Consider the following 22,952-nt stretch of genomic DNA (forward strand, 5'->3'; position numbering starts at 1 on the left):
GGTGGTGTGTGTGTGTGTGTGTGTGTGTGTGTGTGCCTGTGCGCGTGTGCACGTGCCTGTGGTGCGGGCGGGGGGGTGCGGGTGGTCCTGGGGAAAGCTGGGCCAGCTTGGAGAGAATTCTTTCCTCAGCCACCCCTTTACTCCCCACCATGGGGCCCAGTGCCCAGAGCTCCCGGTTACTGGGGCCTGGGAGACTGTGGGAGGGAATTCGGGAAGCCAGGGAGCCCCTAAGTGGTCTGAGAACCCTACTGAACGCTATGGGGTTGCCAAAGGAGAAGCCCTCCCGGGCCCTGCGTGACCCTGAGGACTCACACCCTTCACGCAGTTGGCCCAGACCTCTGCTTTCTGCCGTGGGAACTCTGCAGTTTGCCGGTGGCTTGTGCTAAGGGGCTTGTGAGGTCACAGGGCGGGGGGGGGTTGGGCAGGGGGGCATCTCAGCGGGTTGCTGATCGGAGCTGGCTCAACCTTTTCTTCCTTTCCTCTCCCCCCCCCCCCCCGCCCGCCACCCCGGCCGGTCTCCTCGCACGCCCCTGCCCAGGTGTTCGTGTTGGCGCTCACATTCCTCGTCCTCTTCCTGGGCAATTTCCTGACCACACTCAAAGTCGTGCACACGAAACTTCAGAAGAACAGAAACAAGGGGAAGAAGCTGTGAGCCAAGGGACCCGTGCGCCCCCCCCAGCCCCCCGGGGTTCAAGACTGCGGGGGGGTTCGGCTGGCACGATTCCTCCCCACGGTGTCTGCGGCCACTGCCAGCAGCCGGCCCAGGGGCCAGCGCGGGGCTGGGGGTGGCCAAGGCCCCGGCCCCCGGCGGACAAGGGCAACGTGACCCCTGCCTGTCCGCATGGCCTTCGCCCGCCCCAGCCTCCCCTGTTTATGACGTATCACTACGGGCTCCTCCCGACTGCCCTAGAACCCGCAGTCTTCCCTCGCTGCCGTCTTGGCTGCGGCTGAGCCTGGGTCAGTCTTCCTGGGGTGGGGGTGGGGGGGCCTAAAGCCTCAGGGAGCCCCTCAGGTTGGGGTCCGGGGTGCCCACCGGCTACTTCCTGATCCCCAGCGGGCGGAAGGAAACCCCTCGGCGGCCTGTGGAGCCTCCCGCCCCGGGGCACACCGCTTCTGCTGTAAGCTCTCCACGCTGCTCTGTGGTGGGGCTATTTAAGTTCTCGGAGAACCACTGTCTGTCTGTGCCTTGTGCTCTTTGCGCTCCCCGAGTCTCCAGCCTGCCGGCCACCTGCACACAGCTGCCCTCCCTCCCCGACGGCGCGGCCCCCGGGGTGGGCCCGAGGCGCGAGGGTTTGCAGTGACCACCAGAGGACGCCCCAGCCTCGGCATCCCTTGGGTGGTTTGAGGGCTTTTTTTTTTTTTTTTTTTTTTGACACTTGAGAGTTTGGCTTCCTGACCCCCACCCCTCAGCCCACTTCCCGGAATTCTTGCATTGAGTTCTCAGAGAGTGGGTCTTCAGTGCTGGCTGAGACTTAAGGCCCATCCTCCCCGCCTCCCTCCCTTCCCCTCAGGTTCTGGAATGTGGTGGGGAGAGTCTGAGCAGGCTCCTTTCCAGGAGGAGGCACTTGAGAGGCCAGGACAAGCCTGCTGGTCACCTTGTGTCCGATTCTGTATTTGTGGGGAGGGTGAAGAAGCTAGCAGATTTGGTTGAATGTTCTGCCCCTGCTCCCTACACCGGCCGCAGCCTTCCTCCCACACATGGGTCTCAGCTGCCCTTAACTACCTCCCTACAAATCCCCTCTGACCAGAGTTCACAGCTCGCATCCATAGTCATGCTTTGGCCCCCAGAGGAGTTGAAGCTTTTTTAATTGTTAATTTTTAAAAATATGAAATTCCCCTTCCACCCCAGTAAGAGTCGACATAAAAACCCAGATTTCTACTTTCCCTAGAAAAATGGAAAGCTCTTGGCTGGGCTGAGCTGCCTGCCTAGGATGGGGTGCTTGCTTTCTAGTGTGCCACAGACCCCACCACTCCCTTTTATACCTGTCCTCTTTCACTCATTTGGGTCCTTCATCGGGCCCTGAGGCACCTGGGTTTTCCCTGGACTAGGAATCGGCGAACTTTCTGTAGAGGGCCAGATAATCCGTCACAGTTTGCCTCGTCTGCAGTGGTAGGGCCAAGGCAGCCAATGCCTAAATAAACGAGTGTGGCTGTGTCCCAACGAAACTTTATTTACAAAAACACACAGCTGCCAGATTTGGTCCACAGAGTATGGTTTCTAACCTCTCTCCTGTACCATCACTTGTCCATGAGGCCTTGGACTGAGTGCTCTTTTGACTCCCCAGGGCATGGCAGGGCCTTGGGGAACCAGGGTGGGGTGAGGTGGGATGGGGTGGAACACAGGCGTCTCTCCCTAGCAGCTGACGTCAGAGAGGCTCAGGCTTAGTGGGGGCTGAGGCAGGAGATCCTGGGAGGGCAGGAGCCACCTCAAGCCATTATCCCAGGTTCAGCGATACTGACTTGTAGCTCACTCAGGAAGCAAGCAGCTCTCAATCTCTGGGGCAGCGGCATCACCTGGAGCACTTGTTTAAAAACTCCTGGCCCCAGAAGGTTCAGTGAATCTGCAGCTGGGGGTTGCGTGTTCTCGTAGGAAGCCAGGATAGTCTCAGCTTGGCAGAAGTGGGGGCTGTGAGGGACAGGAGGGCGTGATGACTATTAAAATGAGTCAGTGCTGTCCTTTTGCAGAGAGGGAAACAGTCTGTAGAGAGAAGTGACTTGCCCATGATCATTCGGGGCTGATGTCACTTTTCGTCTTGAGTTTCCGGCAGTGGGGGGTTGCAGGTGAGGAGCCCCTGATGGGCCTGGGGTACTTTTTGCTTCTCGAGAGAGTCTCTTCTCCCCCTTGGGCATGTGCACCCAGCTCTGGAAAGATGGCAGCCCGGCCGAAGGCTGAGACTGAAGTCCTCTGTGGGTGAGGGGTGGGGGCCGGTGGCAGCCCCCATGTCCGGGGCTGGTGCGTGCGCTGTCCCGATAAGTCCCCGTCCCATTGTGGCCCCCACGTTCCTGGAGGAAGGAAGCCAGAAGCTGGAGGATGCAGCCGTGCCTATCTCGAGCCCAGGGAGGCGGGTGACGCAGAGTAGCGGGCTTGAGGGGGGCCGTGTGGAGCGCTGACAAATCCACATTTTTATCCACGTACCAGATGTAGTTGTTTGTCTCAAGCACAGGCTTTCAGGACCTACCGGGTGTGCAAAGGGGGACACACATGGCTGGGGGGCGGCTGTGTACTCCCGAGTCCTACAGACAAATGCTGGTTCTAGGGTACAGAGAGACTGAATCCGGCACCCTCACCCCCCCCAAGCAGGCCCAGCTCCCAGGGGAACCTGGAGGTGAGTTCATGGTCAGAGCCCCAGCTGGGGAAGGAGAGATCTCCAGAATGCTCTAAGAGTCTAGCCACAGGCTCCAGACACAGGGAGACACCCAACTCAAAGTGCCGCTGGGAAGCTGGGGACGGAGCAGGATCTCGGGGTGCAGTCCGGGCCTGGCAGCCTGGGCCCTGTCAGTCTTGCATGAGGGCTGTGTGCCCTGCCCGGGGGGCTCAGAGCAGCAAACACAACGGGCGTTTCTGCCGCTGTGCTTTCTTCAGAGCGCTGAGGGCAACCTTGGCTGCTGCTCGGAAGACGTCCTCCACGTTCTCCCGAAACTTGGCAGAACATTCCAGGTAGAGGGCGGCTCGGATCTGTTCGCAGGCACTCTGGCCCTGGGGAGGGGGAAGGGGCCGGCATTAGATGAGGGGCCTGGAGCATGGGGCACCTCCTGACACCCCCCCATGGATTTGGGAACTTGGAGCTGGCTTTGGGGGCTCTCCGAGGGGAGGGTGGTCTTGGTGAGGAGCCCCCTTCCCCCCATCCCCCCATCCCAGGCCCAGCCCCCAGCAGTGTGTGTGGATGGAATGGAAGGGCCTGCGGTGCGGCCCAGGGGCTCCGGCGGTGGCGGCTGAGAGAAGCCCCATCCTGCCTCTACCCTGCCCCCCTCTCCCACTTCAGGCCCCGTTTAGGCAATGGAACTGGTGAGGACAGCAAAAACTAGCTCTACTTCTAAAATGTACTCTTATTAACGCTTCTTCTTTTTTATTAAACTTTCTTATTAGTTTTCCTTTGTGTTCCTTTTATTGTCCCATGCCTCGCCCAGAAAAGCCGCGGGGTTTGGTTTTGCCCATGACTCTCACGGGTAGGGGAGCCCTGCTCTCGAACAAGGCCTGCCCCTCCAGTCCCCTGGGGCAGACGAGACAGGATCCTGGCTACGCTGCACATTAGCTGTGTGACTCTCAACCTCCACTTCACCCCTCTGGGTCTCAGGTTCTCCCCTGTAAAACAGGGGATGCGAATAGTCCGCACCTCAGGGTTATAAGGATGAAATGAGGTAGGGAAGCGGAGGATGGGGGAGAGCGGAGACCCCTTCCTGACCTGCATGTAGGTGATGGGCTCCAGCTGGGCGGCCCGGAGCTTCCGAAGCTGCTCCTTGTCTTTGCGCAGGTCTGTCTTGCAGCCAATGAGCACCATGGGGGTCCCACGGCAGAAATGTGTGACCTCAGGGAACCACTGCGGAGGGAGAGGGCAGGCGTCAGGGCTGAGGCCAGATCCGTGGGCCCCCCCCCCCCAAGGCAGGCTGGCTGGGTCACGGGCCTCACCTTGATGAGGACGTTGTCATAGCTGGTGGGGTTCATGACGTCATAGCAGATGAGCACGAGGTGGGTGTTCTGGTAGGACAGGGGCCGCAGCCGGTCATAATCTTCCTGCCCTGAAATGGGAGAGGAGGTAGGGGTCAGGGAGGCACCACCCCCTTGTCCACCTGAGTCCCCTGTCTGGGCTCTGTCTCCAAGGCCTCGGTTTGCTCATCTGTAAAACAGACATGGCAGCCCACAGTAGCAAAAGTTCCAGGAGATAAAACCCATGCGGTGCTCAGAACCGGGTCTGATTACAGGGTAATCAGGAGAAGCTGGAGAACCTGCTAGCAATTACGTCTGTGGCAATTACTGCCTACCCCCACCCCGCCCCGGGCCAAATCAACTCCCCTCCGGGAAGAAGGTTGGGGGGCACTGGGGGGGGGGACTAGGCCACTGCAGGATCTGGGAGGGGACCCCCAGGCCGAGAGGCGGGGCCTTGGGTTGAATTCCTCCTGCCCTTCTGGCAAACCCCAGGAGGAGAGTGGTCGGGGGCCGGGCACAGCTGCTGTCAGGCTCACCTGGGGAGTCGGCTGGTGCTCGGACCCCCCCCTGCACTGACTGAATCAGACGCCAAGGCTGGGTGTGGATTTTTAATGCTTTTTAGTAATTTTTTTAACTGACAATTTCAAACTTACAGAAAAGTTGCCAAAAGGGTGCCAAGAGCTCCCTCAGATTCCTGAGTATTTACATTTTGCCCCACTTGCCCTTTGTACACGTAAACACTTGAGCAGGTCAGAGTCCCTGCACACATTCTGCGGCCTCAACCCAGCACAGTCCTTGCGGATTTCTAAGAACAGGCGTGTTCTATCACCTCCCGTAGAACAACTAGCAAGCTGGAGCAAGCACCACGGACGCCGGGCTCTAACCCAACCCACGGGCCGCACTCAGATCTCAGCGGTGATGTCCTGTGGTCGTTCTGCCCCAGTCCAGAAGCAGGCCCAGGATTATGCCCTGCCCTGAGTCACCGGTATGCCCTAGTATTATTTAAAAACTCCCCCAGTGAGAACGGAGAGCCTTTTGGGCTCCCTGGCAGCTCTCCAGCTGCCTCTGCAAAGGCAGAAAGGTGACTTTCTTCCAGGACCTGGAACACAGAGGCCCAGGAGTCCCCTGCCCCTCCCCCTAACCTGGGGGTGCCTGGGTGCCAGCCTGCCCTCCTGCTCCCTCCCTGCCAAAGCTGGCCTCTCCATTGAGCAAGGACAGGCCACATCCTCGTCCTCCTGGCCCCCAGCTGCTGCCGGGGACACTGCCACGCTCTGCCTTCCCCCTGGCTGTCCCTCAATCCGGGACCCCTGCGGTGTGCAGTGTGACCGGGACTCACAGCTAGGACAAAGGCTGGGCCAGGAGGACTCCATGCTGCCATTCAGCCAGAGTCCCCCCAACACTGTGGAAGGAGTGAGGGCTGTCAGGGCCTGGCCGACTCAGACTCTTCTGCCCTCATCACCAAGCTGGAGAAATCCTTGTAACTGCTGGGAAACCCACCCAGGATGCTGCTCCAGCCCATCTCCTCCAAACTGTCCCCTCTCCTAATCTTGGTCCATGTCTTTCTAGACCTGTGCTGTCCAATGGGGCAGCCACTAGCCCCATGCAGCTACTTAAATTAATTAACATTAAAAATTCAGGTTCTCCATTGCACTAGCTACATTTCAAGTGATTAATTGCCACACAGGGCTAGTGGCTCCCGGGACGGGCAGCATGGGTGCAGGACATCCCATCGCTGCAGAAGGTTCTATTGGACAGCATGGCACCATCCTGTCCAAGCCATCTCTGGTCTCCCATGATCTGCTGCTGCCCCTCAACAGTCCATTCTCCGCCCGGCAGCTGGCCGGATCTAAGACATAAGGAAGATCCTGCCTCTCTCCCCTCAAATGAAGAATACTTTCAATAGCTCCCTATTGCCCTTTGTATAAAATCCAAACATCTCCCAAGGGTCCACATGACCTGGCACCCACAGACCTGACCTTTTCTCCCCCCAAGTCCCCCGAGCCCCGCTGTTTCTTAAACCCACCAAGCTTTTGTGCCCCAGAGCCTTTGTACTTGCTGTCCACCCCCAACCTGGAATGCTTTCCCTACTCACCCCCCCCATTTTTTCTTAGCATTTTACTTTAAAACTTTCAAACTGAATGTCATTATTTCCTTTTTCAGGATAATTGTCTTCTCTCTACTCCTTCGCAATAACACCACTTTATGCTTTATACACTTTTTAGAGTGCTTCTGCCTATGAACCGTTAAGAAATCCTTACAGCCATCACCTGATGGGCTAGACAGGAAGTGAAGAATGGAAATATTCTGAGAATATCTGAGAAACTGAGCTTCAGGGAAGTGACCTGCCCAAGGTCCCTGCAGCAGTCACCCAGCCGGGGCCCAACCCCGGTCCAGCCGGGTCCTGGTCGAGCACTCCTGCTGATAGCCAGCAACGCTCTGTTTTGCTTTGCATTGTGCCAACATGGGTTCTGGGCCCCTATGATGTAACGGTGAAGCTCCTACTTCTGGTACAACGTGCATGTCTATTCCCCGTTAGAAATCCAGCGGGAGTGGACAAGTAGCTGTAAAATGGGCCTCCTGTGCTCTGTCGGCTTCCCTTATCCTGAACGGCGGGCTCCTCATAGAGGCCTTCCCTCACCACGCAGCATCTGCCCCCTGCACTGGGTGTCCAGTGGGCCTGTCCTTAAAAATCATCCCTGGTGCCTGGCAGGCGTCCAGTCAGGCCTGGCTGCTTATCTGCTCTTGTCAGATGCAGCAGAGAGCAGGGCTGCGCCGGGCCAGGGGGTTTAGCAACTCCGGCTGGGGAGGATTTCAGTACTGCGGCTGGAAGGAGGAAGTCAGACTGAGCCCCCCTCCCCCTCCCCCGCCCGGGGCCTCTGCCCTTGCCCGTCCCTCATCCCTCTTCGAAAGGTTCTTCTTGCCCAAGGATGCCTTGCTCCCTCCTTTCCTTCAGGTCTCTGCAGAAACGTCACCTCCTCCGGGAGAGCCTCCCTGACTACTGCCCCACACCCGACCATGGCTCTATTATTCTTCTGAGTACTGTCACTCCCTGCTGCTGGGTTTTGGTTTGGTTTTGTCTGCCCCACGAGCAGAGAAGCCCCTGAGGACAGTTATAGCCCCTGGGACACAGGTGAGCTCAGTAACTGTTGGGTGAATGAACGCACAAACACATGAGTGTGTGAATATGGGGTAATGATAACCTTTCTGGCTTTCAGCAAGGGCATTTCACTTCGGTCACCTGTGTTCATTGAAGCAGCCACCCTGGGAGGTACACTAGGTGGAGAAAGTTCTTCCTGTAAGGAGCCCATGTGTCCTAGAGGGGCCTTTTCCAAGGTCATAGACAGGTTCCCCGTGAGCTGGAGCGCCAACTCAGTCAGCAAGTTCAGCGCCTGCCACGCCACTCTAAAACTGCCAAAAATTCTCTTAGGAAGCCTTCCCTGGACTTCCCAACTGGGAATCAACCTCTGGACCTTGTTGCCTTACAAATGGTTTCCTCACCTGTGAAACGGGTACGTGAGAAGCAGGTGAGCCTTGATAACGATACTAAAAGGAGTGAGTATCAACAACACATGTCGGCAATGGGCTCCCTCGTTATGAAGGCTCATTATGCTCACCCACGGCTTCACTTGAAGCCCGTTGCCTGCACTAACCCGTCATTCCTCATTACGATGCTAACAAGGTAGGGCTCTTGTCATCCCCATTTTACAGATGCAGAAACTGATGCACAGAAAGGTGAAGTGAGTCGCCTTAAGGTCACACAGCTAGGGGGAAGCTCTGTAAAAGAGAGAGGACCATAGGGAAGACTACTGGGGGTGCCTCTCTCTCAGTCCACTCCAGAGGGTAGGGAGCTGTCCTGACCCTACAAGCCCCAGGCCTGACCAAAAGGCTGCCAACACAGGTATCTCGAGAGAGAGAGAGGGGCTCTGGGAGGCGATGGGCAGCCAGCCCAGATCCTAGCTCTCTCCTCCGGGCTGCCTTCCTGACTTGACTGTGCCTGGCTCAGCTTTTCCCAAGATTCAGTGTTGGACCTCCACGTGGGGACCAGGCCTGCAAATGATGGACATGTTGACCTCATGTCCCCTCGGGAGATGTGGAGGGTTCTGGACGCCACTCCTGTAGGACTACACTCAGACTCACGTTCTGTGACCTGGGTGCCTTCCCTCTCTGGACCTCAGTTTCCTTATCTAGCAGAGGGGGTGATAGCCCTGCCCCTGATACTGGAAGTGAAGGACTTGTAGGCTAAGCAATGCTGAACAAAGGTGAAGGACTGTTACTATGGTTACTATTAAGACAGAAACTTCCAGGGCCTGGGGGCCTGGGCAGGGATCTAACCCCAGATCTTTGGACGCACCAGCTTTAGGGGATCCCCCAGCCACAAGGTGCTACTATTATCCTCCCCATTTACCCGCACTGATGCCAAGACTTAAAGGGGCCAAGTCACCTGTCCAGCGGCACACCGGGGTCCCACTCTGGCCTCTGCAGATGGGCTTGCACAGAGTTGCGTGCAAAGGGATGCATTTGTTTCTAGCAAGGAAAGGTCTTCTGGGCCACAGCTCCCCTTGAAGTGGCCCATTTTCCTGAAGCTGGTGGGGCTGTGGGGTGGGGAGGAAGTGAGGCTCTCTCTCCCACTTAGCACAAGGGTATTTCCTTTGTGGGAAGGAGCTTTGTTGTGTCAGTCACTTTCCAGGGGCAGGGGTCTCTAAGGCCTGGAGCTAGGCTGAGAAGAGGGTGTCACTGGGCCACAGTGATCCCCATATCTGCTGGCCATACAGAGAGCAGGTGGTTCCCAGCTCCAGCCAGGGCATTGGTCAGGGGAGGGGCGCAGGCCACATAAGAAGGGGAAGCTGCCAGAAGAGGAACCCACTTACTGCTATTGGGGCCCGCCCACCTGCGTTTCCTCCCCAGAGGCGGGAGTGGCTGGGGCAGCCCCAGCCTGGAGCCCACGTTCTGACTGCCCGCAGCTTCAGCTCTTCAAGCCCCCGGGGCTTCTGGCTCTTAGACATCCCTCTGCTCCCTGATTCCCTGTCTCAGCAACTCCTTTGCGCCACCCCCCACCCCCGCAACTGTTCCTACTGTTCCCATCTCAGGCTGGGAAGGGGACCACAACTCCCCACCTCCTGGGCCACCCCCATCCCATCCTGTGATGCCCCGCCCCTGGACCCCACCCCAAGGCCCAGATAGCTCCATCTCTAGTTGGTGTCTTAACATCCCACCTTGCCCCCACCTCCCCTCTGCCCAGGAAACTTCAGACTGCACCACAGCTTCCTGCCTCTGTGGGTGTCAGGGCCCACAGCGAAGTGCTCACTGGGCCCGTCTCCCCTTCACCTGTCAGCACGGAGAGCTCCGCCACCCCTCCAACCAGCCTCCCACTGCTGGGGCATCTGTATCTGCTTCTGCAGGATGGAGACAAGCAGCCAAACTGGCCTCCCAGGGGCCACCCCTGTCCCATAGCTCTGGTCACCGGCAGTTGGCTGGAAAGATGCCACTCTGCACCCCCATCCCCCACCACGGGGTCTAGCTCAGCAGGTTCCAGAACCTTCTACAACAACCTTTATGAGACTCGTCTCCAGCTCAGCCACTCCCCTCACCCCCTTAGTCTCTTCCTCTAGTTGGTCCCCTGGCCCTCCTTTTTTGCCACTGATTTTTGATCTCCATCCACCCACGGGTAGAGACGGTCTCACTGCCTTTATCATTCTCCAGGAGCACCTCTGCCTCCAAATCTCTTCTGCATTCGTTCCTCAGGCACCATGCTGGGCGCTGGCATATGGAAGAGGAATGACCCAGTCTCTCCTTCACGGTCCTTGCGACAGGGCTTCCTGGGTCACAGCGGGACACCCCGCAAGGAGCGGCCACGTTTCTTTCTCCCTGAGTATTCCTCCTGGGGCTGTCCTGCTGACCGTGAAGCCTGTCGACTTCCCTAGGACTTCACTGCGTCGTTCAACCTCCAGCTCTGTTTCTCTGCGGCTTGCCAGAGTCCTTCGGGGAGGGTGGGGGGAGGCAGCTCAGAGCTCTGCAGGCCTTCGATTCAGAACAGGTTGGGCTTGGGTCTGAGCCTGAATGGCCGGGCGGGGGTTGGGGGTGGCGGCCTTAAAAAATCATGACAACACTTAGCCCTTCCCAACAGCTGACCCCTGTGTTACACATCACATGGATCTAGTGTAATCCTCAAGACTAATTTAGTTAGCCCTGATTACTGATGAGGAAACTGAGGCCCAGATGACACATAGCCAGGGAGCCAGCATCAAAGCCCAGGTCTGATTCCAAAGCATGGGGCAGGAAGATCATCACCGCTGTGGCGGCCCCGTGCCTCTGCTGACTGGGCCTGGAGCCCCTCCAATTCCTCCTGCAGCAGCTGTGAGCGCAAATCCTTCTTACACCAAACAGAAATCTCCCGGAACCTCCACACCACAATCTGCCCTAAAATGTTCTTTGAGCATCTTTTTCTGGCCAAGGCCACAAAGACCAGAAATGGTCCCTGTGCTGGGTCTGATGGGGGAGGCTTCCATGAACAGTGAAGCCTAGGGATCTGATAGGAGAGGCCCTGAGGTCCCAGAGGACGGAGGAGAGTGAAAACCATCCTGTGAACTCTCCCCGCCTCACCAGCACCTCACCCACAAAGTGGGGCTGATGGACCTGCCCCTTCCTGGGTCCCCGACAGGAAGTATGTGAAACTAAAAGTATCCCAGACACACTGTAAGTTTTACTGCTCTTATGGCTACGCCCCCGGGGAATTTCTCAGCAACCTTTGGCTTTCTCAGTTCACAGGGCTGGAAGCAGGGCCCTGTTCTAGGGGCAGTGGTTTGGGGCCCTCATCCAACAAGAGGGGGGTCCTTAGAAGCCACTATAGGATGGGTCCCACCCTACAATAAAGGCTGCTGAAGTCAGGAATGGAGGAGGGGTCTGGGGATGGGGTGATCCCTTTTCTGATTCTCTCCAGGGTGGAGTGAGAGATGCTACTCGCCGCCTTGGGGTGGGGGATGTCTGGATTTTGGCTCCATCCAAGGCTAGTGGAGACTTCCCCTCACATGGACAAGGCTTGGCTGGCAGTGGACAGGGCACCTGGTGACGTGGTTCCACGCAGGTCACTAAACACTGAGAGAGGTTGGGTGAGATCCTGACCTTTGTCCCCCAATGTTGGTTCAGCCCAGAAGGGGATTCAGTGCAGGATGGAAGCTCCCTGAGGGCAGACACCTGGCACCCGCCCACCCCCCTCCCCGCGTTGCAACGGGGACTCTGATAACTGACCCGATTAGCCTAAATCCACTTGCATTAGGAGCTGCAGGTGGCCAAGAGAACCTTATTCTGGACTTAGAGCTCTGTTCCTTCCTCAGTGCTTGGTTTATCCCCAGGGAACCAGGAAGACACAGAATTGTAGCCCGAATCCCAGAACTACAGGCTCAAAACTGTGGACCACAGAATTCCAGAACCATGTACTGTAGCCGATGGAATCCCAGAAGTGTGGAACTCAGAATTCATGTCCACAGGACCCCGGAGCCTCAGGATTGTCAACCACAAAATCCCGGAGTCACAGGCTCTGATCTGTAGCCCAGAGTATTCTAGAACCACAGGACCCAGAAATTCAGCCCACAGAATCCTAGCACCAGGGGACTCAAATCTGCAGCCCACAGAATCTTAAGAGACCACGGCATGCAACACACGAAATCCTGGAACCATGGGAAGCAGAAGCGATGCCCACGGTTTTCTAGAACCTCAGGAGAGGAACGAAGCCGTGGGTTCTCAGCACATTAAGCGCTAGGAGGGTGGCCGAGGAGCTCATCTCATTCAAGTACCCTCCTTTCAAAGATGGGGCGACCGAGGCCCTCTGGGCCTCCAGGGCCACCCTGCCAGAGCCCCTCCGCGGCCTTCAGGAGTGCTGGGAAGTCAGGGCCCCACAGGGGCTGGTGGGCGGGGATGCCCGGAGGGGGATGCCCGGGCGGGGGGAAGGGGGGAACCCTTCGGGCACCAGGGACCCTCGCTGCGCATGCGCACTCACCGGCGGTATCGTACAGGTTCAGGGTCACCTCCTTGCTGCCCACAGTCACGCTGGCCGTGTATTTCTCGAACACAGATGGGGCGTAGTCCTGTCGGAGAAGAGGTCGGCTGGTTCTTAAGGGGTGCGACGGGGGCCCAGGGTCCAGCTGCGCCGCCCCCCTTCACCCCATCCAGCTCAGCTCCCCTCACCCCGCTGGGCTCTGGAATTCCCGAGGGGGCGCCCCGGGGTGGCGGCTGCCTCTCCACGCGCAGGACGCCGGGGAGCCGGGGTCCAGGCTCAAGATGCAGGCTGAAGGCCATCCGTCAACCCCCGGTGGTCCCAAGCCCGTTTGCCCCGCAGTCTAACCCCCACCAGCCCCCCGGCGGGCCTCACCTCAGGGAAGGAGCCCTGGCTGTACACCATAAGCAGTGATGTCTTGCCGCAGCCGCCGTCACCTACGATCACGATCTTCAGCTCCTTCCTGCCCGGGCCCGGGCCCGGGGCCCCGGGGGCATCCATAGCTGTGAGCAGCCAGCACTGGCAATCTCGCGCCGGGCGGACCTCTGGGGCTGAACGATCGGGGGTGGGGGCGGGATCCAGGGGGCGGGACGAAATAAGCCCCGCCCACTACGTGCCTGCATTGCCTCCGCCAGGCAGCCACCCGGGCTCACCTCCCAGCCTCAGTTTTCCTTTGTTAGGGTCCCCGCGCGGGGCGTTCACCTTTCATTCCCAGGGAAACTGAGGCAACTGAGGAAGGGGGTACTCGGCCTGTAGCGCCGCTCCCACTCCCTCCCCTGCACGTCAAGGCGCGCCCCCCATCTACAAGATTCGATCGTTTCGTTTCCGCCGTTCCTCGCCGGACACCCCTGATTGGCAGGCTCCGCCTTCTGGCAGGGACCCTCTGATTGGCCGGCTCGGCCTCCCCCCCTCCCCCGCGTCGGACAGGGACCCTTTGATTGGCGGATCGTTGCCCCAGCACCAGGGGTCCAGGAGCCGTGGTTTCAGGCTCTGGGAAAAACCCCTTGTCTGTACCCCGCCTCAGCTGTGTGGCCTGGGGCAAGTCGGCTTCCGACCAGTTTCCCCACGAGGTAGGTTGGTAGTGCCCGGGAAGATGCTGGCACGGGGGGCGTGTCTGCTCACCTAGCCCAGCCCTACGGGCGCCAGTGTGGGTGAGGGCTGGGGTGGGGAATAGCGGTTTCCCTCACCTACCCCCCCCACCTCCCCAAGAGCGCAAGGTGGACGTCTGGCGCCCTCTGGCGGGCAATCGCCTTGGGGCGGGCAGCTTGGAGAGCAGGTGAACGACTCCGGAACAATATCCTTTGGGGGTTGGCCCCGAACCACGCGGGCGGAAGTCTCTTTCTAGCAGGGACCAGAGGCGTGAACCGAGGAAAAACACCGTCGAGGAAGGGATGGGGAAAGCCAGGGCAGATCTAGTTTAGATAAGCTGGGCCCCTCGAGAACACCCACCCCACCCTGAAATTTGATTAAGCTCTCTCCAGCCAGCAGCCACGTATCTTCATCCCAAGGATTCTCACCAACCGTCCCACTTCCCTGATCAAAACAGCTATTTATTGAGCACAATGTACAGGTACTGTCGCGGCTGCTGGCTGAGATCACCCCTGTCCCCCATTCCTTCCCTCCCCGCGACCCTGGGCCCACGGTCCGTTGCACGAGCCAGGCGAGTGGTCAGGAGAGGCGGGGGACCCCTGGAGCCAGGGTGCGGCCGGCAGGTACTGACTGAGGCACTGGCAAGCGAGACACGGGTCCTACGAGCTGGGGTAGGACCTCTGGTAGTTTCCTCAGAGGGTTTGGAAGAACTCAGGATGTTCTAGCCCCCCCCACCCCCCCTCCCCGCAATCCCCCGGGAAGATTTTCCATTTTCAAGTTCTCAGCAAAGACCAGGTAAACTTTACTTCACGGAGGAAACTGCCAACCTGGCAATTCCATAAACGCCGGGTAGGTTTTCCGCGGGTGCAAGGCAAGGTCTGACCACCAGAGGGCAGCAGCGACCGCTCGTGGAAGCTTACAAATAAGAGCCCAGAGCTGGGAAAAGGAGGTAAGGCCCAGCTCCAGGTTGAGTCCTATGTCCCGTCACTGGGTGGGAGGGTCACGGGCTGGGTCAAGCACCCCCACACAAATTTACAGCAACTCATTCATTCCTTTTTTGCAACACAAGTTTATTGAGAGGCAACTGTACTCCTGCCTGCAAGGAGCTGTCTTGGGGAAGCAGTCTGAAGGAGCCTGGGAGATGTGAACAGTTAAAGAGACAAGAACCTCTGTAGGGTCCAGGGAAGGTTGAGCCTCAGCTAGGCAGCGTTGGGAGGGCAGACCAGTGGAAGCAGGATGGGTACCCTGGGCAAAGGCATGGTGGCTGGAAAACCCCATGAGGTTCCACAGCGCCTGGGCAGCGAAGACGGAGACCAGACATGGTTGTCAAGGTAACTGGGGTTAGATCAGGGAGGGCCTTGCTGCCAGGCTCAAGAGGGGTGTCGGACGGAAAGCTCCTCAAAAGAAGCGCCCAGCCAAAGCCAGGCCCTCAAGCTCTCTGGTGACCCAAGAGGAACTGACTGGCTGGTGAGGCAGGGCTGGGGTCATGTTTCCATAGTGGCAGCCTGAGGCTAGCAGGAGAGGAAGGATGGAAGAGTGAGGGGACACCTGCTTACCTTCACAGCCAGCCCCAGGCCTGACCCTGAGTCAGGGACCCCTGAAGCTCAGGGGGGACTGGAGGACAAGAGAAGGAGGGGCTGGGGGGAGAATTCAGTTAGGAGGGTCACCGCACTCTTAGCAAACTGTCACCTGGGGGTTAACCACACCTCCTGACTTTCCTCAAAATCCTGGACCTCAAGTTTCCATTTTCTCCACCTGAGAAACAGGACTCTGATCCCAACTTAAGACAGAACAAATGGCTTCCACAAAACTGAGGGGGGGAGGGGAGGAAAGGCGAGGCTTCCCAGCCCTGCCTGCATCCAGGCAGAACAGCTGACACTGGCCCCAGCCGGCCCGCCCACCCACCCACCCACGGCTGGCCAAGAGGCTGGCAGAACCCCAGCCCCACCCGGCCTGGAGTGTGTTTGATTTGGACCCAGCTCCAGGGGTGGTGAAGAGGCTGGATCTGTACCTAAAAATACCCAGGAGCCAGGCCAGCTGCTGAGAGCTTCCTCAGAGGCAGCTGGGCCGCCGCAGGCCAGCTGAGGAGCTGGGTCTGCCCGCACGCATGGGGAGAACGTGCTCCCTTACCTGTCAGATGTTCTGAGGACCCGAGTCATTCACCTTCTATTCACCAGAATTCCTGGAAAGGTTTAGGAAAGCAAGAAAGATTCTTTAAATTGGATCTTAACACAGAGCTTTGGACACAGAAGCCTAGGGGAGCAGGCCAGGTGGCATTTGTGGGGGGAACTCACTCGGCCAGTGCGATCGTAAGGCCAACCGAGCCCAGGAGAGAACTCAGGGCCAGATCCACTTCTGTCCTGTTGGAGCGAAGTCTGACCAGCATAGGTAAGGATGGGGCAGTTAACGACAATTCTTCCAGCTTCTACTTCCCTGGTACCTGAGAACATCCTAAGAGGTCACCTCACACCTGAGGGGTCATCCACCCCGATGAGACAGAAGACACTGAGCTATTCTTTGAGGTACCAGAGATGGGAGGTGGTCAGGGATGGGCGGGGAGTCAAGGGCTCTCTCCAGGGCTCAGGACCTGGTGGTGCTGGTGGGGAGGTCATGCTGAAACACAAAAAGCTCCCCTCACAAAGCCAGACTCAGAGACGGCTCAAAAGGCCATCGTCCACCTTCCTCCTCCTGGTTCACATGGGGAGACCTCAGCTCCCAGAGGGGCGGGGACTTGCTGAGGTCACTGGCCAGCTGGAGACGGCGCTGGACCCAGGCGGCCTCCAAGATGGCGGGGTGCCTCTTGCCACAGCCCAGGCAGAGGCAGTCTCCACCCAGAGGGTCCAAAAGGTCGGATTCCAGGCTGGGGCTCCCGGTGGATGAGCCGGAAGAGGCGGGACCCTGGTGTCCAGTAGCGAGGCAGGTCCAGCCACCTCCCAGCCTTGGGCCGCCCTTCCGCTGGCGTGGCCCTCTCCAAGCTGGCCCCACCGGATTGGCGCCAGGGGCAGCCCCGCCCTGAGCTCGCGGGGCGACCGGGGGGCGGGGCCAACCTCCGAGCCAGGAGGAACCACAGCCGGAGGACAGACAGGCTGCTGCGCCCCTCCCTGCCCCCGGGGGGCGATGGGGGGGTGCGGTGGGGGGGGGGGACAAAGAAAGGTGAAAGAGGTAAAGAAGAAAGGGAAGTGGGGAGGGGGTATGGCCCTTACAGGTCATCGGGCCACCTCTCCCTCGCAAAAATCACATCCAGATCACACGTTCGCACCTAATTGCTCCCTAATTGTTCCGAGGGCGGGAGTGGAGGACCTGGCTCTAGCCCTCCAGGCAGTGGCTGGGAGGGGGGGGGGAGTTTAAATCAATTATTTAACCATCCGATGCCCATGGGACATAAAGACCCCTGTCTCCGGGAGCCCTAAGGACCCTATCTAAAGGGATGGCGGACACCCTCAGGCAGCAAGCCAGTCACCTGAGGATCAAGGGGGTTGAAAGAGCAATTCAATAGCAGCACCGAATTTGAAATCTTGATTCTGGGCCAGAGTGGAAGGAAGAGGCGCACGGGGTATTAAGAACGTGAACCTCATCAACTTTTACAAAGCGTCCCCCTCCTCCCTGGGGGAAGGGTCTGGTGCCAGGTGCAGCAGAATGAACCTCCTTCCCCCACCAGCAAAGGACAAGATGGACCAAACCCAGCTTATTGGGACTGTAGACCCTCATGGGGCCAAGGGAAGGGGGCCAAAAGGAGCCAAGAGCACCACGCTGGTTACTTTCAACCAGACAGCTTTCCCAGCTTCCTGGCAGTGATGCCTGGCATGGGAGGGAGCCCAAAATAACCCAGACAGCTGGGGTGGGGGGGTGCCATGGACACAGGCGATGGGCTGCAAATCAAGACACCTGGAACCCCATCCTGGCTGCCAGTGGTGGCCTCGTGACCTTGGGTGAGTCACTTCCACTCTCTGGGACCCCAAATCATGACCCAATCATGGAACAGCTGGGGACAGGCCACCATTCCAACTCAAACCACACAGGAGGAAAATTGGGGCTGGCTCCCTGCCCAAGGAAAGTCAGTCTTCCCCTTTGCCCTGAAGCTTTGCCACGTGCCTCCGGGGTGGGTTGGTGGGGGAGGAGCTCGCAGACAGCCCAACGCCCACTCCCTGCAGCCACATGGGAATGGAGGCCAACTAGTGTGAAGCCTGAACGTGAGGCCAAGCCCCCTTAATCACACTTAATCCTCCCACTCCCGTTTCCAGCCTGCGTCTTTATTATCATTTCACACTGGAGACTCACCCAAGGTCACCAGCACAGCCACCAGACTTAGAGCCTCCCTTGATTAAGCGTCAAGATGGCTCTCAGCCAAACCTCCAGGTCAAGCCCTTCAGGCTCCCCCAAACTTAAGTTTAGCCCTCACACTGAGGGGTGGGGTAAAAGTGGGCAGGGCTCATCCCACAAGGAAGCCAAACCTCAGTCCAAATGGGGGAGTGGTGCGGATCAGTGGCACCTGGACCCAAATGGTTCATCAAAGTAATCCCTAGCTAGAGATCACATGCGGGAGGGATCAGAGATCAAGGGCCACACCACCTGCAGCTGTGGAGCCTCGTGGAGCCTCCTGGAGCCAGGCAGTGGGAAACTATGAGCAGTCAGCTTGTGTTAGCAGAGTAAGGAGAGCGCTGCCATTACTCGGAAGCTGACACCTCTATCAGGCGCTGAGCTTGGGGTTTCAAGTGCACTCGCTCCTGCCCCCTCACAAAACCTCCAGGTGTTACCCAGCCCAAAGGTTCTCAAAACGTGTCCTCGGATTGCAGCCATCAGCATCACCTGGGAACTTGTTAGAACTCCAAGTTCTCCGTCCCCACCTACTGAATCAAAAACTGGGCCCTGGAAACGGTTCTAAAAAGCATGCTCAGGACAGGGAATCACTGACCCAGGCCCATTTGTGCACAGGGGGAACTGGGCTCCGAGACTAAGTCAAAGTCACAGCACGTAAATGGCTAGCCAGGTTTCAAATCCCAGTTTGTCTGATTTTAGAAACAGGATTTGGGGGGGGGGGCTTTGCAGAGAATGGTGGAATTCCCAGGAATGGGGAGAAGGGTCAAGAAACCTCTTTCTCAGAGGAAGATGGCCCAGCTCTCAGGTACTTGTGTTCTCCACCTCCCTAGCAGCTAGACATCAGAGGGAAGAGGCCAGCTCACAGTCACCCCACACGCCCCCACTCAGGGCCGGAAGGGAGGGCCAGAGCAGGGCCCGGCTTCCTGGCAGCAGATGGAACCTTTCAGAAGAGGCACCCAGGGCCCTCCCCCCAACCACCACAAAACACACAACTGGGAAATACTTGCAAGTGCAGCCTTCTATGCGGCTCAACACTGCATAGAATTGCACGCCCCAAACTCTTGACAACAGAAGCTGACAGGCGGGGATGGATGGACCGAGCAGGCCCAGCAGGGAGCCGATTTCACACACACAGTCCCACACATCTGTGTGGGGGAGGGGCTGCAGAACCAGCCTAGCGGGTTTGGGGTGCCCGCCCTCCCTGGGCTCCAGGCCCAAGCCCCCCAAATCTCCCTCGCAGGCTGGCAAAGGACTCACACCTACCTTGTTATCAGAGTGAAATTAGGCCTGCTCCTGCTGTCCAAAGGAGGATGGGTCACTCTGGGGGTACCCGGTGGTTGCCCTTTCTCCAGCCAAGAAGCCTGACAGGGCAAAGTCGGAGGGTTTGTTAGGGAGTTGACAGCCACAAACCGGGCAGGGTCCCCTTGAGGGAGTAGAGGGAGCCTCACAAAAGCCCCCCCCCCTTTTCCATCCGCCCAGGCGGCCCTCACTCTGGAAAGGATGGGGGGGTGCGGCTGAGTCACGAAGGTTCAGCCCGGGCGACTAGCAGCAGGAGGCGACTCATCTGCATTTCCAAAGGCCCGCCCCGTCCATATCCCCTCCCCGAGAAAGGGCCGGAGATGTGAGGGCTTACCCTAGAGCCCTCCGCCTCGGGGGATCCCGGGGAAGGCCCGCTCAGCTTTCCCAGGCCGCAAGCCTCCCACCGCCCCCCCCCCGCCCCCGGGCTCTAGAGCGCAGGGTTGGAGGGTGTGCCCTGAACGACCAAATCAGGACGTCAGTGGCCTCCGGGAGGGCCTCAAGCCCAAACTGGGGACAAAGGGAGCCCCCTACCCTTCGTGCTCGGCTGTCACGGGCGGGGAGAGCCAAACTTGGGCGCCGAGGCCCGGGTAGGCAGCGGGGATCGGACTAGGGTCAGGGCCGGGCCTGGAGGGAGGCTTCCCCCGCCTCGGGAGGCGCCGGTCGGAGTCAGGGGGAGCCTCGAGGCCCCGACCGTCCCCGTGGCCCTTTGCTACTGGCTCCCGCGGCCCCGCCTAGCAGTGAGGCGTCCTCGTGCCCGCAGGGGCCGCCGTGTCGGGAGCGGGGTCCGAACCCGCTGCGGAGCCCGCGCTCGTCGTCGAGGCCTCCCCGGGCCAGGGGCGTCCACGCGGGCGGCGGCCTGGAACGCGGGCGGCGGCGCGCCGGCCTCCCCTCCCCCCACGCCCGGCTCCGCCGCCTCCTTCCCTCCTCCCGCTTGGCGCGCAGCAGCCGCCACCGCCCGAGCCGCAGGCGGCGCGAAATGGCGCCCGTCTGCCCGCCTCGTCCGCCGGAGGCGAGCGCCGGAGGCGCGGCGCGCGGCGCGCGACGCCCCCGGGTCCGCGGCCCCCCGCAACAGTATCCGCGACCACCCTCCGGCCTGGGGCGCTGTGCCCTGCGGGCTCTTGGGGCCCGGCGAGGGGCGGCCATCAGCCCCGGGCCCCCAACGACAACCGGGGAAGGAGGGAGGAAGGAGGAGGAGGAGGGCGGCCGCCATTAGCCACCCACAGCCCGGCCCGCCCGCCTGCTCCCCGGCCCCGGCCCCGGCCCCGGGCCCCGGCAGGCGGCTCTACTCTGAACCTGAAAATAAAACTCGTGTTTGGGAGGGAGGAGCGAGCGCGGCCGGGAGAACAGGCACGGCTCGGTGGCAGGCGGGAGAGATGCTGCGTCATGGTGCCAACATGGACGCCGGCCTTTTGTCCTTTTTTGCTTAGGAAGCGCAGGCACGCCCCGGAGCCCCGAAAAGCCGGCTTCAGAGTGCTAGCCCCACAATCAAAAGAGAAAGAGTTCCTAGGCCGAGCGGGGAGGTTTCCTCGTCTTTTGAGCCCCCCATCTCGAAAACACTTCAATTTTTTCCTCCCCATCAAGGCTCAGACCTAGAAAAGCCAGGGGGAATAAGCTCAGGCAGCTCCATGGATGCCCGAGCTCGCTGGGGGAGACCCTCCCCTCGCCTCCGGGGCAGAAGGGGCAGAAGGGCCTGAGGAGCCCTCCTGGTCCCCCCACCCCTCCCCATCCGGCTGCCAAACATAAAGCTCCAGAAACCTCCTTCTCCCCTCAGCTCCCAAACATCTGCAGCCCTTGGCCTGCTCGAAAAAAGATTTCCTCGAAGGACAAAAGGCACTTTTTTTTTTTTTTTAACTTACCCGCTCAGCCCGGTGCCATGGAGTCTGGAAGATCAAGCTGGGCGGAGGTTTTGGACGTGTTATGTAAAAAATATCTTTTGGGGGGACTGTTTAGTTAGGATTATTGGGGGAATGGTGGTGTCTTTCCTGTTGTTACCTTTTTGTAAGTTACACTCTCATGGCATTTTCTGCTCCTTCCACTTCTGCAAACTTTCCAGGGTTGGGTTGGCAAAAGGCGGCTTCGCTGAGGACTGTTTACTGCTCTGGATATAGCAATGGTGTGATCGTCATTAAGAGACAAAAGGCGAAAATACAGTCAAATCAAACAAAAGGCAAAAGACGCACGGCCATCCCAACCACCATAGAAAATACCCGCGAGTTAACGTTGGTGTTTGGCTCGAACCAGCTAGGACTTGTTTTCCAGGTTTTAATCTAGTTTCCTGTGACGGCTTTAGTCTCTGTACACAAAGAGGTCTTCCTTTCCCTCACCCACTCCCCTACCAAGACGAGAAAAACAGAAGTGTTTTTCTTCAAATAGATCGATTTTCAAAGAAAGTGTACGTTACTGGGAAGAAAGCTGACTAGCATTTATGGCTGTAAACATTTTCAAAAGCATAAAGCTAAAACCTTAGCTTTATAAAAAGCAAAATCGTCTAAAAGCATTTTTACTGGCTTATATTAGACAAGAGCGACAAAGACATACATGCAGATGAAGGTTCAGAAAATTAAGGACATCTCAGCAACATTAACATAGAAACTGCACTGCGTAAGGACAGAATGGATTGGGTACTTACAATGTAAAAGGTTTTTAAAAACTTAAAAGCGTAACGACTGCTTACAATTTTTTGTTGCTGCCATTTCGCTAGTCCTAAAACTATACATTTAAAACATTACCTTGTTAAAAAAAAAAAAAAAAGAGCAGAAGGAGTTAATAAGATGGCCAGGTTTAAGTGTTTAATAGAGGAAACTATATATATTTAAAAATTTATTGTTCAGTCAAGAGAATACAGATTAAGATAGCTCCAAGCTCCCCCCACCCACCCAAGAAAAAAAAAGAGGAAAAAAAATTAAATATGTCATTTACTTAGGTTTTTTGGAATTCAAAATTGTTAACTGCTGACATTAATGGTGTGCTATGACCTAGTTATACAAGACAAAGATGGATTCCAAGTCATAAGGAAAAATCCAGATCTTTTTAAAAAGTCTTCTTCATTCTTCCAATTGTGAGTCCTTTAGCCTGTTGACAAATGTTAAACACAACACTGAGGCGTCCTGAACTGGATGGTGGAGTCAAAGGAAAAACATTCCCCATTTGCAACAAAGGAAAAACCCACTTGGCCATTTAATTCCATTGCAGAAAAATGGCTCCCCTCATCTGTTGGCCTCTCCTTGGTGTCTGATGAACGATGTTTTGAGATCAGCGTCTAATAACTCAAGCCCTATAGAAGCCGCGCGCTGATTGGCTGCCGCGCCCTGCCGCCCTGCTCCAGCCAATTACCTACCCACGGCCAAATTACAAACCCCGAAAAGAGCCCCAATATGAAATACACCACCACGAAGCCCCAGCAAGGCGGCTCCTTCGCCCCGGCCGCCCGAGAGGAGAGGCAGAGGGGGCTGCAAATGCGTCCTCGCGAAGCCCGGGAGCCTCGGAGTTGAACTCACAAAATGGAAGCCGCGCGCTGATTGGCCGCCGCCACTCCCGGACCTTTAATAAAGAAAGGGGAAGGAAAAGATAAATGCAAAAAAGGGGGACTCTCTCCTCTGCTGGTGGCTGGAG

At 58.1% G+C, this 22,952-nt stretch overlaps 2 protein-coding genes and 1 long non-coding RNA gene across 4 annotated transcripts in view; 1 reads left to right on the top strand and 2 right to left on the bottom strand.

Annotated features, from left to right (window-relative positions):
* Window positions 1–4,078, top strand: part of TMEM120B (transmembrane protein 120B) — a 44,739-nt gene extending 40,661 nt beyond the window's left edge. For both annotated transcript variants that reach the window (XM_081802306.1, XM_081802307.1), the window contains one exon: window positions 539–4,078. In XM_081802306.1, the coding sequence (XP_081658432.1) occupies window positions 539–652 (114 nt within the window). In that variant the 3' untranslated portion in view covers window positions 653–4,078. The remainder of the gene's footprint in view (window positions 1–538) is intronic.
* RHOF (ras homolog family member F, filopodia associated) lies at window positions 2,152–13,186 on the bottom strand. Its single transcript, XM_006746530.3, has 5 exons — window positions 13,011–13,186; window positions 12,639–12,726; window positions 4,628–4,737; window positions 4,404–4,538; window positions 2,152–3,697 (listed from the first exon to the last, which is right to left on the bottom strand). Exons 1-5 carry the CDS (start codon window positions 13,134–13,136, stop codon window positions 3,536–3,538), a joined length of 621 nt encoding a protein of 206 aa, XP_006746593.1. The 5' UTR covers window positions 13,137–13,186; the 3' UTR covers window positions 2,152–3,535.
* A 1,282-nt stretch (window positions 13,187–14,468) lies between these two features.
* On the bottom strand, window positions 14,469–22,253 carry LOC145716865 (uncharacterized). The gene is made up of 3 exons (XR_014139813.1): window positions 19,305–22,253; window positions 16,019–16,825; window positions 14,469–15,906 (listed from the first exon to the last, which is right to left on the bottom strand). It is a non-coding gene; the product is annotated as an uncharacterized LOC145716865 (long non-coding RNA).
* Window positions 22,254–22,952: the final 699 nt, after the last annotated feature.

This window comes from Leptonychotes weddellii, chromosome 13 (genome assembly GCF_054177405.1).
Source record: "Leptonychotes weddellii isolate Sample4059 chromosome 13, ASM5417740v2, whole genome shotgun sequence".
NCBI classification, from domain to species: domain Eukaryota; kingdom Metazoa; phylum Chordata; class Mammalia; order Carnivora; family Phocidae; genus Leptonychotes; species Leptonychotes weddellii.

What these genes read in the sequence shown, in the direction of transcription:
- RHOF (XM_006746530.3), bottom strand. Translation starts at nt 13,136, where the DNA reads ATGGATGCCCCCGGGGCCCCGGGCCCGGGCCCGGGCAGGAAGGAGCTG. An exon ending in GAACCTGTACGATACCGCCG is followed by an intron (nt 4,738 to 12,638) that starts GTGAGTGCGCAT and finishes CTCCCATTTCAG; the next exon opens with GGCAGGAAGATTATGACCGG. An exon ending in ATGACAACGTCCTCATCAAG is followed by an intron (nt 4,539 to 4,627) that starts GTGAGGCCCGTG and finishes CTCCCTCCGCAG; the next exon opens with TGGTTCCCTGAGGTCACACA.